The 15326-nt window shown below is 34.4% G+C and overlaps 2 protein-coding genes across 2 annotated transcripts; one reads left to right on the top strand and one right to left on the bottom strand.

Moving 5' to 3' along the window:
- Window positions 1–482: 482 nt before the first annotated feature.
- LOC11416956 (exocyst complex component EXO70B1) lies at window positions 483–2949 on the top strand. The gene has a single exon (XM_003615836.4). It carries the CDS (start codon window positions 680–682, stop codon window positions 2771–2773), a length of 2094 nt encoding a protein of 697 aa, XP_003615884.1. The 5' UTR covers window positions 483–679; the 3' UTR covers window positions 2774–2949.
- A 642-nt stretch (window positions 2950–3591) lies between these two features.
- On the bottom strand, window positions 3592–6087 carry LOC11415712 (exocyst complex component EXO70B1). Its single transcript, XM_003615835.4, has one exon. It carries the CDS (start codon window positions 5780–5782, stop codon window positions 3848–3850), a length of 1935 nt encoding a protein of 644 aa, XP_003615883.1. The 5' UTR covers window positions 5783–6087; the 3' UTR covers window positions 3592–3847.
- Window positions 6088–15326: the final 9239 nt, after the last annotated feature.

Below are 15326 nucleotides of genomic sequence, written 5' to 3'. Positions count from 1 at the left end.
ATTTTGATTATTTATTAATTATCCAGTTATACCGGTTCAATTGTGGTTCAGCCGAACCTTGAGTCGAAGGTCTCATTGGTTCAACCTGTGGTCTCGATTTTAAAACATTGAATATAGAGTATTTTCAACAAATGGAAAATAGAGCATTTTCTTCGTAATTTCGTTTGCTACAACTATTTTTAATTATGTAACAAAAAAATGTGCCTCACTGGAATTTTTAAGTCCAGATCCGTCCCTGGTGGTGGTCGAGGTTTGAACCCCGGATATTGCATATATTATGCATTGTCCTTACAAATACAAGAGACATATTGTACTTATTTGTTACAAGCGAGAGTGCAAATTTGGAGAGTGCTAGACACATAAAATAAATTGTGGGTCCTATCATTATGTGGGTCCTACCATAATTAATTATTTTATATTTTTATCAAAATAATATTAATTGAATATCTATTTTGTTTGACTATTTGTAATAGAGTGAGGGTGTGGAGAGAATTGATGGACAATTTTTCTCACGAAAATATATCTAAATTATTAGAGCTGATGATATGATAAACACGTTTAGTCCATTGCCACGAAATTCCTGCAGCAATAACTTCTCATACCCAAGGTCAAAAATGGTTGCTCTTATTTCTCACCCGTCTGTGAAATTAATTTATAGTTTTTTACACATTGAGACAACATGACGAATATTCTAATCCAAATATGGAGATGGTTGATGCAGCCAAAAGTGTGGAGATTTGTAGGCTTTGCTTCAGTTGTTGTTGGACTGGTTTGTTATGCTCTCAGCTCTTCCTTCAACTATCTCTTTGGAGAATGGAATTTCTTGAAGATTTTCCTTTACGGCGTTTTCAGCTTCATCATTAGCTTGGTCGTTTTATTTGTAAATATATGGCGACACTCAAGAAGTCTTCGATTCAAAGCACACACAGCATATTTGGTATTGACAATGACCTCGCTATATTCATTTTTCTTCGATAAATTGATGAATGGGAAACCTGATGGATATAGCCTCATTTCATGTGCTTCCTTTGCTATCATGTCACTTAGTTTGTCGCGGCAAACTCAGTGCGGATTTGAAGTTGATCTTCTTTACTTTTTTCTTGGATGTCTAATTGTACAACTCATGAAGATTAAACTGTTATTATTCATTCTTGGAGCTGGTTTCAGCTACTTGCTTATTATTCTTCGTTCTTCCGTTCATTCCATGGATGTAGGACGAGATAATGAGTCCGCTGGAATCCAAGATGCAAATTCCATAGTTATTGAAGTCCATTCACATTCACCACAGCTACCAAGTATTGATATTGGTAGTGGAATGGTGGAACAACTCAGTAATTATGTGAAGGTGCTTCAGCAAGAAAATTCATATCTCTTTGAAATGCTTTTGGAGAAGTTGGAAGAATATATTAGTTATGATTCTGGATTTAAAGTATCTGAGCCCGATTTCATGATCGAGGCCTTGCCAACTGAAACAATCGACAACCTTCACAAAACAGCCAAGTTGATGGTTAGCTCCGGGTTTGAAAGGGAATTTTCTGACGTGTATAGCAATATTCGAAGGGAATGTTTGGTAGAAAGCCTCTCAAGGTTTTGGTTCCAGAAACTTAGCATTGAAGCCCTTCAGATGTTGACATGGAAAGAGTTGGAAGACGAGATTAAAAGATGGATTAAAGTTTCCAAAGTGGCTTTGAGAATATTGTTCCGCTCTGAACGGCGACTTTGCGATCAAGTTTTCTTTGGATTGTCCACCACTGCTGATTTATCCTTCACAGATATTTGCAGGGAATCCATGCTCCAACTGCTGAATTTTGCCGAAGCTATCGCCATCGGAAGCCGATCACCCGAAAGGTTGTTTAGAGTTCTTGACATGTTTGAAACAATGCGCGACCTAATTCCAGAATTTGAGTCCCTGTTCCGTGATCAATACAATGGGTCGATGCAAAACGAAGCAACCACAATTTGGAAGAGATTGGGTGAAGCAATCATAGGCATTTTCATGGAGTTGGAGAATCTGATATGCCATGATCCGATGAATTTGGAAGCGGTTCCCGGTGGTGGAATTCACCCAATCACCCATTATGTGATGAACTATCTCAGTGCTACAAGTCGGTCACGGAAGACATTGGAGCAAGTGTTTGAAGAAGACTATGGACAATCATTGAAGGAATATCCCAAAATTGATGATAAAGTGCAATCCTCTTCCCCTCTCTCGATGCAGATGAGTTTCATTATGGAGCTATTAGATAGAAATTTGGAAGCCAACTCTAAAATCTACAAGGAGCCTTCTTTGAGTTATGTTTTCTTGATGAATAACTGCAGGTACATGGTTCAAAAAACCAAAGATAGTGAATTGGGAACCATTTTAGGTGATGTTGTGATCCAAAAATACGTAACAAAAGTTCGGCAGCATCATAAGAACTATGAAAAAAACTCATGGAGTAAAGTGTTGGATTGTTTGAAGTTGGACAACAATGATTCAATGCACCCTAATGAGGTAGCAAATTCAATGAAAAAGAAGTTAAAATCATTCAACATACTCTTTGGGGAAATATGCAGGGTTCAACCTTCTTGGTTTATCTGTGATAAACACCTTAAGAGAGAAATAATAATTTCCATTGTGAAACTCTTGTTGCCATCTTATGCAAAATTCATTCAGAGGTTTCAGAGAGTTCTTCAACTTGGTAAGAATGCTGATAAATATATTAAGTATGATATGGAAGATATCGCAACAGGACTCGACGATTTGTTTCAGGGGAGTGGTAAATCCAATTAGTTACCACAATAGCACAATACTATAATATGGTGTAGCAATATTATAATATGGTGTTATGAAGGTAGCTATGACTAAATGTAACTACTCTTGCAACGAGTATGCTCACAATTATTATTCTTAGACCTATATGGATATTTTACGATTTTTAATAAATTAAAAACTCATTGGCAGGATCACCAAATTGTGGTCAATTATTGTTAAACACTAATTAATCGAGAAATGTGTTGAGACTTTGTTTTTGAATAGACTGTGATGGGGTTGAGTCATTTTATTATGTCAAATTAGAGGTCTCTCTCTGACATTTATAATCGTTGCCACATTATATGTTAGGCTAACCCTGAAAATGCTTTCTCTTATTCTCTATCAATCTTAATGCTTTCTCTATCAGTTCTCACAGATCTAAAGATGCCAATATTCTTGATTCGACTCTTATGTGAATATGTTAGGATTTGTATATACCAATCCTGTTAAATATTCAACACCTCTTGAGAGGCTTTCCCACCAGACATTCCCTCCGACATTGATATACACGTCGAAGAAATCATTATCAAACCCGGCACTAACCATCAAATTATAAGTATTAATCACCAGAATCCGATCATATCACATTTTCTACTTCTACCATTATGGTTGTCTACTTTTGCCAAGGTGTTGAAGGAAGAGTGAGGTTGAATACCATCCCATACTACTATAAATAGTGATACAGTATTTATAAAATTAACTTAGAGCCAGATTTGGAGCTGAACCAGGCAAATTCAGAACATTAAAATCTACCCAAAAAAATTGAAAGACACGTATATGGTAATACTACTAATACATGCTAAATCATCTTCATTGATTTAGAAAACTTTTTACACTATTTTAAACGTTATACAAATACAACTCAGGTGGTTCTCAAGTGCCAGCAATTGCTGAACTTTTTCAATCCTCATAATGATAATAAGCAGAAAAACATACAATACTAGTATTTATAGTATACAAGGCATGATACATCTTTTACAACTAAACTAACTACACTCAAAATTTTGTATTACAACTACACAACAAATACATACACACAAAAAACATACAGATTTAGCTTTGCTTTCGGCTACCGGTTGATCCACTGCTTCCCTGAAACAAATCATTGAGTTTTGCTTCAATGTCCTCTGTTCCATACTTAACATATTTATCAGCATGTTTGCCAACTTCAGCAACATTCTGAAACCTAGCAATGAAATTTGCATAAGCTGGCAACAAGAGTTTCTCAATGGAAATTCGTATTTCTTCTTTAAGTTGTTCATCGAAGATAAACCATGTAGATTGAACCCTGCATAAATCATCAAACATCATGTTGAACGATTTCAGCTTCTCTTTCATTGACTTAGCTACCCCATTCTGTTGCATTGATCCATTATTCTCCACCTTAAGAAACCCAAACACCTTATTCCATGAGCTTCTTTGATACTGCATTTGGTACTGCCGAATTTTCGCAGTGTGTTTTTTGATCCAATCATCTCCCAAAAGTGTCCCTAATTCACTATCTTCAGCTTTTTGAACAATGTACCTGCAATTGTTCATCAAGAAAACATAGCACAAAGCAGGGTCCTTGTAAATTTTGGATTTAGCTTCTAAATTGCTCTCTAATAACTCCATAATCCAATCCATTTGCACCGACAAAGACGAAGATGAATGCATCCTATCATCCATCTTAGGATAATCCTTCAATGGATGTCCATAGTCTTCAAACACTTGCTCCAAAGTCTGCCTCGACCTACACGCTGCGCGAAGGTAATTCATCACGTAACGCGTAATCGGATGAAGACCACCACCCGGAACACCTGCCTTAGCCGGATCCCTTCGAATCAAATTCTCCAACTCCATAAAAATGCCCCTAATTGCTTCCCCCAATCTCTTCCATATAGTAATTGCCTCATTCCTCAAAGACACACTATACTGATCACAGAACAACAACTCAAACTCCGAAATTAGGTCACGCAATGTTTCAAACACATCCAGAATTTTAAACAACCGCTCCGGCGAACGGCTTCCAATTGCGACCGCATCGGCGAAATTCAACAACTGAACTGTAGAACCTCTACAAACCTCCATGAAAGAAAAATCTGCAGCTGAAGAGAATCCAAAAAACACGCGATCGCATAATCGTCGCTCACTCGGAAAAAGTATCTTCAAAGCAACATTGAAACCTTTAATCCATCTTTCAATTTCATCTTCAATATCTTGCCACTGCATTTTGTGAACATCTTCAATACTCAGCTTCTGTAACCCTAATCTCGATAAACTTTCCTCCAAGAATTCTCTCCGGCAACTGCTATACACATGCGAACACTCTTTTCCAAATCCACCGGCAACCATTCGTTTCGCGATCTCATGAAGATCGTTAATTGTCGCCGACGGTAACGCATCAATCACAATTTCGTAATCTGTTACCGGCATGGCAACCGGAATCAGATCCTCTTCACCACCACCGTCAATTTCCTCATCCTCTTCTTCAGAATCAAACGGTAAATTCACCGAATCGCTATTCCGGTACGGCGGTGTTAGGTCAAACGACTCACCACCGCGTTCCATGAGAGAACGAAACTCATCTTCAAGACGAAACATAGCATGTTGAAGCATATCTTCAGCGCGTGCAAGACACGTGGCGATGGATTTATCACCGGTGAGGTGGTTCCACTCTGCAACGGAAGCTACTAAGTCGTCAACGGCGTCGAGAAAAGCAGCAGCGTCAGCAGAGTCTGCCCAAATTGGATGATCAGATGAAACGTAGTGAGAGATTCGGCGGTCGAGGTTTTTAAGACAGTGATCCAAAGCCGCAAAAGCTCTTGGATCTCTGTCAGTAACCTCGACCGCAGCGACTTTCTCAGAAAGATTCTCCTTCGAGAATCTTCCATCGAAATTAGAGAAGATTTGAAGAATATCATCAGCCATGTTGTTATTATTGTGGCCTAGCGTTTTTGCTATGTGACGTGCCACAGCGAGTAATTTCTCTTCTCCGTTTTCAGACATTTTTAGTGAATGTTTGTTTTTAGTTTTTGATAATCACTTATGAGGAGAAGAGCTTAGAATTCTAGAAATGGTGAGGGATGAGGGAGGTGGAATGACGAATGTGCCCTTTATGGGACGCGGTTTTGGGTAAGAAGTTAATGGTATAAATGGGATTATAATGGGAAATTACGTGGATGGTGGTGAAGTGAGAAGAAGATAAAGGAAAGAGTGAACGTGGAAAGCAGTTTGTGTTGGATTGAACTTTGAAGCAGGTAGTCGTTGCAGGTAACTTTGATTGTTTGTGTGGATTCTGTGTGTTTCGATTTGTGTAACTAGGAACTTGAAAATTCCAATGTTGTCGTTAGCTTTTGACTGGACTTTGAGGCAACTTGATTATTGAATAGAAAATGAGAATTTTTTTTATTTTTTTTAAGGGTGAAAATGAGAATGACAGTTTAGGATGACAAATTCTTTTATGAACATAAACACAAATGATAAATATTTGAGCACACTCACATAAAAAATATTTAAAACAAAAATAATTAGATCACATAAATCAATATCATTTAATTTTATTCTCTTTTAATTTTTGGATTTGGTGTTAGTGGGTCTAAATGTTTATGATTTGTAGTTGTGTTGGTAGAAGACTTTCTCGGTTAGAATCAATAGGGTAGGATACTATCTATCTAAAATTAAATGTCATATTTTTTAATTTTTAGTGTCTTAAATTGTTTATCTCTTTTATAAACTAATATAAAGTTTATTATTATTTTCAATTAACATAGTTTTTTATTGTATTTTACTTATCTATAATTACTCTACTAACTATAATTAATAAAGATGTTTTTAGTAAATAATACATATTTTATCATAAAAACAACATTTTTATCATTATCTTAATAACTGTGTAAACTTTAAATGGAACATCTAATATGAGATGAAGAGAGAAGTAAATAGTTAGTAAAATGACAAAAATTAAATGTTGAATTTTTTACTACCTGTAAAAATGCATTTAATATTAATCATTGACTTATTAATCAATCGTTGAATTATTCATTTGTTGTTTACTCCATAAGTATGTTTGGTACAAATGAAGTGAAGGGAGATATATGTTGTGGAGAGAAAACTTTGAGAGAGAGGTTCAATTTCACTTGTTTGGTTTTGATTTGGAGTAGACCTAAATGATGAGTAATTGATGGAAGCGCTTGTGTAAGAAGATTTTCGATGTAGTTCTCAAGTGCAGGGGAGAAGAATCTCTGGTCATGGCAAAGGAATATGAAAACAGATTAGCACTGCGATGGTCAAGTCAATGAGAGAATGATAAAAGTGAAGTGTGCGAAGAGTGTGAAAATACAATTGTACTTTGAGTGTGGCACCCCGTCGAGATTTGTGGGAAGTTGTTTCCAACACACTCTTTTTGATTTGTTAAAATTTACATGGATCTTACCAAATCATGTGGATTCTATATAAATTTGGTGGATCTCATGTGAATTTTAACCGATTAAAAAGTGTATGTTAAAAATGTATATTGGTAGCATTTCTCTCCATGAAAAAGAGTTGCTCTTGGGATACTTTTGCAACACTTACGTAAATAGACCTGTTTGGGACACTGCTTCTACGCGTAATCAATTATTCAATTGTGCAGAAAGCCACGTTTTGGTCAATGTATAGAAAGACAAAAAAAATTAAGAGACATCCTAATAATACATTCATACACATGATTCAAATTAACCAAATTCCCAGTTTCTTAAACCACCTTTTGTTATGGAGACTCATAGGTTTCATATCAAGCATAATTGGACTTCTCTGTTATGCACTAAGCTCCTCTTTTAAACATCTATTTCAAATGATATTATTGATATTATTGACTTCTCTGGGTTGATTTTTTGGACTTTATTAAACCCAAGGCAGTATTTTTATCTCAAACATATATTTTTACTTTCATTCTTCTATCTTAATTAATGTAAATCAATATACAAACAAAACAAAAACTAAATTAAAATATGAAACCTTGCCTCAACAAGTCTCGATACTTCAAACAAAATTTTGACTTGTGCATGTTTTTACGTGAGAAGAAACACATTCAGGAGGTTTTCCCAATCTTTTCTATCTGTTGCTTCTCTGTCAGAGGAAGACAAAATAATATTTAGGATTAATTCTTGAAATTGATCCTAGTATACGTGAAGTCTGAAAGAAAATTACCATGTAAAATAAAAAACATATATTTTATCCCTGTAATATAAATGAAGTCCAAAAAATCAACTTAGAGATTGAATTTTTTCATGATTTCTTAGAGGCATGCTAAGAACAATAAAATATTGTTTTACACAATAAATTTTAAATTTTTGACAATGGACAAATTAATTATGAATTTTTAAGTTGTTAAAAACTCAAAAAACAAAACAACGGAAATCTCGACCAATAAATTGAATTTTAAGCTCATTGTTGCATAGACATCTATGAAAATGCATAACAATGATATGCAAAGTTTCATAGCCTTTTGAATACGTTTCAATTTATTTTTATTTTATTTTTCAACCAAAATGTGTAAAATTGAAATTTTGTTCCTAGCAAGTGTATACTCACAAGTCAAAATTTGTTCACTAATTTGGTAGCCATGGCTAGAACATAATAAGAACCTTCAGAATAAAGTTTTTCAGTTTTGAAACGAGAGACAAATTAATTATAAATGGTTTAAGAAATTCATAATTATGAGAAAAAAATTCATAATTAATCTGTCCCTAGTTGAAATATATTTATTTTGTGTAAAGCCGTATTTTAACGTTATAAGCACGCCTTGAAAAAAACCATGAAATAATTCAACCTCTAGGTCACTTTTTGGACTACGTGTATATTATAGGATAAAAAATAAAGAAGACAATCAAATTACAAGGCTATAATTAGGGTTGGGAATAGGCCAGGCCGGCCTACAGGGGCCTATGGCCTGGCCTGTTTATTAAAAAGGCTAGGCTTAGGCTTTTTAAAAAGCCTATTTAAGTAAATAGGTCAGTAGGGTTGGGAATAGGCCAGGCCAGGCCAGGCTTTGATAGGCCTAAGCCTGGCCTACGAAAAAATTTGTAGGCCTGAGCCTGGCCTATGGCCTTTCATAGGCCTATTTTTTTGGACTGGCCTAGCCTATTTAAAAGTCTGGCCTGGCCTGAAAGCCTATTTACAGGCCTACTTACTATTAAAGTCACTAAACATTCCATTTTATCTACTTTTAAATAGGCTTAATAGGCCTCAAAGCCTATTTCAGTGTAAGACTTGTCTATTACTACTATAAGGCCTTAAAAGCCTATTTCACTATAAAGCTTTAAAGCCTATTTAAAAAGTCAACTATGAAGTCTAACATGCATAAACAAGCCGGCCTATTAGGCTTCATACTTGATAGCCTAAGTCTGACCTATTTACTTAAATAGCCTATAATATAAGTTTTTTGTTTTACATGGTCATTTTTCAAACATAGTGTATATTTCAGGATCAATTTAAACAATTAACCCTAATATTTATTAAAATAATTGAAGAAAAGAACAACGAAAAATAATCTTAACTATGCGGTGCAAACCTTTCTTTTTTTGGAACAAGCGTGGTGCAAATTACCTTTCTTGCTAGAAGAATTTGAAACTTGGGAGAATGTTGGAGCAATTCTGCTACATATCCCAGGCTTGGGCATATAGTCCCAAAATAGTACTTCAAAGTGAATTAAGTTAAAAAAACAGTAAAGTCTTTGTACTTCAATGTTAGAGATTGTTGCTCTAACCAAATTGGATAAGGAGGTTTCAAAACCTTTTGCCCTGACCTTGCTTAAATGTATATACTTGGTATTGGTATGCGATTCCTCAAGAACAGGACAACCAGAAAGAAACTTTTTGAAATCAATGAAATTTTCGAAATAAATTGAACCATTTTCAAATGTAGAGTTTTGAGCGTGGGAAGATTAACGGACAAAATTTTAGCCGGCATGTGTAACTCTTTCAGTTTCAAAACCACAAGGTTTAGAGAGTTAAAAAGGATGTTCATCAAAGACTCAAAGTGATCAATTCGTCTCTCAGCGACACCAAGAGAAATTTCATATTTAGAAAAAATATCCTCAACGCCACGCTGTTTTGCAGCTTCGATCCATTTGTGGACATTTGGAAACCTCCCGGTGCCAATCTCCAAAATGACTAAACTTGAGATGAAACTTTTTGATGGGTTGGTATTGCACGTTCGGTGAGAGTGTCACCACATCCACAGAGTGACAAAAGCGAAGGAAGTCATCACGGTCTTTAACAGATTCATCGTCAAATTTTATAATAGGGTGCGAGTGATAGAGTGAAGTCCATCTTTTTGAAAGAACACTAGTAGCGAAATTGATTTGGTTGGAAGAAAAGTGAACATGTGACATAGAATCTCGTCCGGTAAATCACTTATCTCGTCAACCATAGCTAGTTTTGCTAAATTCGACATTTTCTTTTTCTTTTTGATGGAAAACTGTGTGATTTTCTTGAAGGAATATAATTGCTGCGTGTGTAGACAAAAGAGAAATACTTGATTGGGAGATACACTGGAAACGCCTTTGTTTGTTCTTGTTCTTGTACTTCTATTTATTTTTGTGTTTTCAAAATATATAGTCTGTGATATTTGTAAGTCGTGGAGGTAGTAGAAGCAGTATTTGCAAATCAAATCAATTGGTTGTTTCGCGTATGAAGATACACGTAAGTTTGGAAACAATATTTTTACAATTTAAACTCTTCAACTTTATCTTTTTATTTTGTGCAAAACATTTTTTTTAAAAAAAATAGTACTTCTTAATTTTTTTTTTTTATACTAAATAAGCTTCATTCATTGAAAATGCTAAAATAGCAACAATACAACCACAAGGATTATATGTTGGGACATTCTTCATCCATAAATCAGGAGTTATTAAGATAGCTAGGCATATGCTAAGGATACATATTGAACTTTCAGAACACATTAAGGCATTATCAAAACAAGATCCAAATCCTAACAGCCGAACTAAATTCTTACACATGTGACCATAAGTCAATAATAAATCGAGATTCATAGTCTTTGATTTCATCGAACTTCGAAAAAAGATATTTGAAGGTGTTCACTCATATTGACTATCTGTGATATCTAAGATGACCAATTCTGCCACACATTAACAAGGCATTTGATGTTTAAAGGACATTGAATTTAGAGATAGCCATCATAAACCCTTACTCGAAACATAGTACCTTTGAATCGAGTCCTTCTCAAGCATTTTAGCAAATATAACGATGAAATAAGAAAAACAACTACAAACCCAGTGAAGATGGAGTAGGCCAGGGTTGCTCCGATGACTTTTCAATTGAGATAATAGCAATGATAACGAGATACAGAGGCGATAAATGTGGTGGTGGTTGATTCGGTATAGGAAGGCTTGAATTAAGCACAAAGGGTCCACTCTCGCTGATGTAGCACAACGAGGGAAATCACATATCGATGGCCTCAAAGTAGTACAGAGGGAAGAAACTTGCACTAAAAGCTAATTGGGGGTTAAAGCAATTGAGGTCGGAAGCAATTTGGGGTTGAATGCGATTTAGGGATAAAGGTGATTTGGGGGTGGAGACGATTTTGGATTAACGAAGATTTAGGGTTGAAATCGAAATGGAGGTGAAGGTGCAAAAGTGACATAGTGAATGTGATTGAGAGGCAGGAAAAACCGATGAAATAAAAAAAAAATCCAACCCAAAGTGTAAATACTTATAGTTTTCAATAAAATTAAAACGAACAATATAACATTGTTATAGACAAATTTCTTCAAGGGTATACTTGAAGTAATGAAAAGTACAACCCAATATCTTCAGTCCTTTTAAATTAGATACATCATGTATTCAATGAAATTGAAAAATGAATATTTTCTTATATTTGAGATCGGATGGAGTAGTATTGTTATAGTTGCAATCTTATTATCTTTTATGTTTTGTTTCTTTTTTAATGAAACCAGAAAAAAGGCGTGTTCCCTTTATATATTAGTGTAGATATTATATTTTTTTTGGACATCATCCTCATCTAACTTGCAGCGTACCCAAAAAAAATATTGGCATCTACTTTTTTCTTTGGCATTGGTATTTACTTGTTGTAGAATTTGAAAGTTATCTGAACACTCTTCTAATAGATCTATACTATAATTTCCTTTGTGCTTTAAACAATGAAGAAACTTTGTCCCTCTTCTAATCAATTACTATGAACACTCTTTGCAGTTTAACTTGTCTAAATAGTGTTAAATATGAAGTCGGGTTTATTGTGAGTTATTATTAAATTAAGAAATATATAATTAAAATGTAAAACAGAAATATAATGAGATAAATTGTGGAAGAAAAAAAACTTGTTTAGTTGATTTAATGTGCCAAATGATATGTACAAATGGAGTATTTATAACAGGCAACAATAGCTTTACTGGCGAAAACATTGTCACTAGGTAATGCTTGATGTTCTCCAATGCGATAGTATGCGGCGCCTTATGTAATCTGAATTAATACGATACACCCCATGTGCATGTCCTAGTTCACGTTGCATGGGGCTTAAATGCTATATTTCCAGATTACATATGTATAAATGGGATAACAATAAAGCGTGGAGACTATTATGTATGTAGACGGATGACCACATCTCATTAGTCATGAATATGAGATATTAAGTCTATACATATGTATATTAGGAGTAATATTTATACTGGATTGACTAACCGTGAGAACACTACATTGTATGTTATGAAATTGTTATGGGACCAAGGGTTATGGGACCAAAATGAAAACAAGAAATTAATTAGAGGATCATTGTACCAATTTAGACTATGTTTTTTGATTATTTTATAATGATGTCAGTTACCATGTGAAACTAAACATCTTTGATTAGGGTTCCACGATGAACCCCTTCTTATTTAATGGATTCATCTAATAAAGATTTTCCTTTAGTTTATGTTTCGATTGTGAGATTTAATTTTGGATATGCCTGGTCTTTAATGTATTTTCAACTGAGAATCCAAATTGCTAATGCTGAAAATTGATCTATAGACGGATCATAGTATTGACAAACCTTGTTTATGTCTGATCCTCGCAGTAGTAAAATTGCTTGTTTTCTTAATTAAATTCTTTTAATGGAAGCTAAGTATAAATTTAGGGTTGTGACTCATCCTAAGGGAACCCCGCAATTATAACTAGTTGAGTTGCGTGCCTATTAAGATTAACTTCCACGGATACATCACGGGGTCTTAACACTACTTTCTTAAATCAAATATACATGACATAAACCAATGATTTATCGAGTTAATTCCAACAATCCTTTTAATCGCATTACTTTTATTTACTTTCAAATAAAGTTCCGTGCTAATTATCGATTTGAAGGGTAATCCTTGTGGAAACGATAAACTAACTAATTTCATACTTGTTACGATTTGCTGAACTTGCCAATATTTACACATTTAGTCCATAATAGTAAAGAGTTAGACTAATATTAGTCAATGCAAACACTATAAACCGATAAAAATATTTTTGATCTAGTCAAATTTTTTGCAAGCAAAAAGGAACTAGGTCGAAACACAAACACCACAAGAATCATTGTGTACAATATATGCAAATTACTCAACTAGAGAATAATCTACTTCAGATCGTAGATTTCTAAAATACTAGTCGAACTTAAAGGAACTTGTTCTATTAGGAGTTGGAAGTGTAATGCATTTTTGCAATTTTATTTTATCATCCCCTGAATAGACATTGCATTTTGTTGAAAAAAAAAACTGCTGACATACATAGAGTTGCTCTCATATCCCCACCTGTTGGGGTTGCTCAATGCATAACAATTTCCCATAATTTGATTTCCAGTATAAAATAATGCAATGTCGCCCAAAGTGTTCAGTTCGACATAATTCATGGTTGTGAAGTCTATCTTGTACACTTTGCATATTGTGCTCCGTGTTAAATCAACCACTAAAAGTTGCTCATCACAATTAACCAACCTAAGGTATCATCTGTGAAATGGTACATCAGGAGTACTTTTCAGTTTTAGAAATATAATATTTGTAGAATTCAAGCTAAGTACCCCTATGTTGGCCTTGTGAGTGACAACATATATTATATTATGCAAGACCGCAAAGTCCAAAAGCCTCCCATAATTTTCCTTTGTCATGTAACTAATCCAACCACAATTTCGAGATTGATAGACATGCAAATCACGGTTTCTTAAAACCACCAAAATAAATTTCTCAGAGCATTTTCCAAAAGTAAGCAAGGCACAATCAATTATAAAATAGTAACTTTCAGAGGTAGGGGTATTGATTACCTTCTTTATTCTTTTAAATGGGTTGATTAACATAAGTAAATTATTGTTCTAATTTGCCATGATAAAATATCCGCTAGAAGACGCAACATTTGTATACCCTAAGAAGTGCTCCATCCTCTTCTAGCAATAAACTTTTTGGTTAGGTATGATAATAAAAGAATATGATGCCCTACGATTATAAGAAATTTGAAGAAGTAATGGTTCTTGGGATGCCAAGAAATTTCTCCAATAATTTTTATGAAAAGCCCTCCAATTCTTGCACACACCGCCAAACTGAAAGTGGTCGTCAAAATCTAGTGTTTTAGAAATTATATCAAGCACATCCACAGGAAGTTGATAGTTATCTTTTACCTTCTTCGCCTTTTCCCCTTTGTATCACAACAATGAAAATATTCAGTGATTTCTTAACATATGCTTTTTTATTTATTTTTGAAACATAAGATATTTTATTGTTTATCTAATAATAATAACAAGAAAAACAATTGACCGGAACTATTGAAGGGTTGAAAACTAACAGATAGAACCATTTATGCTATCAAAGACAAAAACGAATAACCTACAAAGTGATAAAGATTTTAGTTGCATGAATAGAAAAAGGGATGATCAGGGTTGAAAAAGTTTCCCAATGAAATTAAAAACTATGTACTATTCCTGTCAAAATAATAGTTTTTAGTAGTTTTGTTTACCCTAATTTTATTAGTCTAAGTCTATTTGTAAGTGAGCTTAGCGGGAGAATGCATAATATATGCAAGGTCAATGGTTCAATCCCTGCCACCATAACAAAACAAAAAAAATTGCTAACCGGAACAAAATGTACAACCATCTTCTTCTAGTATTTTATTCTTATAGACACTTGGTAGAAGTTCCCTTCTTATATACTGTATACAACTTCTGGGGGAAATTTGGATCCAATATAGATATTTATGAGAATACCCATCATTGGATCCAAGACACCATAGTTTCAAAATGTTTGGCAATCCTCAATTTAAAATCCTTGGCTCCACCTCGACCTTTTAGTTCTATCTAAATGATGGCACAAACAAGCATTAAACATGTATATACTACGAAGAAGAAAAACACTTGAAGAAGCTTCAAGGCAAAATTGGTAGATGATAGGACCACACCTCATGTTTATTCTACAAAGAGATAGCGAGGGGAACATAGAATGATAAATGGCACCAGAGGATGCGATAAATGAGAAGTATGGTGAGTTGGAAAAAAGGAAACAGAATCACAACAGAATGGGTGTGGAATGTTGAAA

Source organism: Medicago truncatula, chromosome 5, assembly GCF_003473485.1.
Source record: "Medicago truncatula cultivar Jemalong A17 chromosome 5, MtrunA17r5.0-ANR, whole genome shotgun sequence".
Taxonomy (NCBI): domain Eukaryota; kingdom Viridiplantae; phylum Streptophyta; class Magnoliopsida; order Fabales; family Fabaceae; genus Medicago; species Medicago truncatula.
The sequence above is the reverse complement of the archived record's forward strand: the minus strand, read 5'-3'. Positions and strand labels throughout refer to the sequence as shown.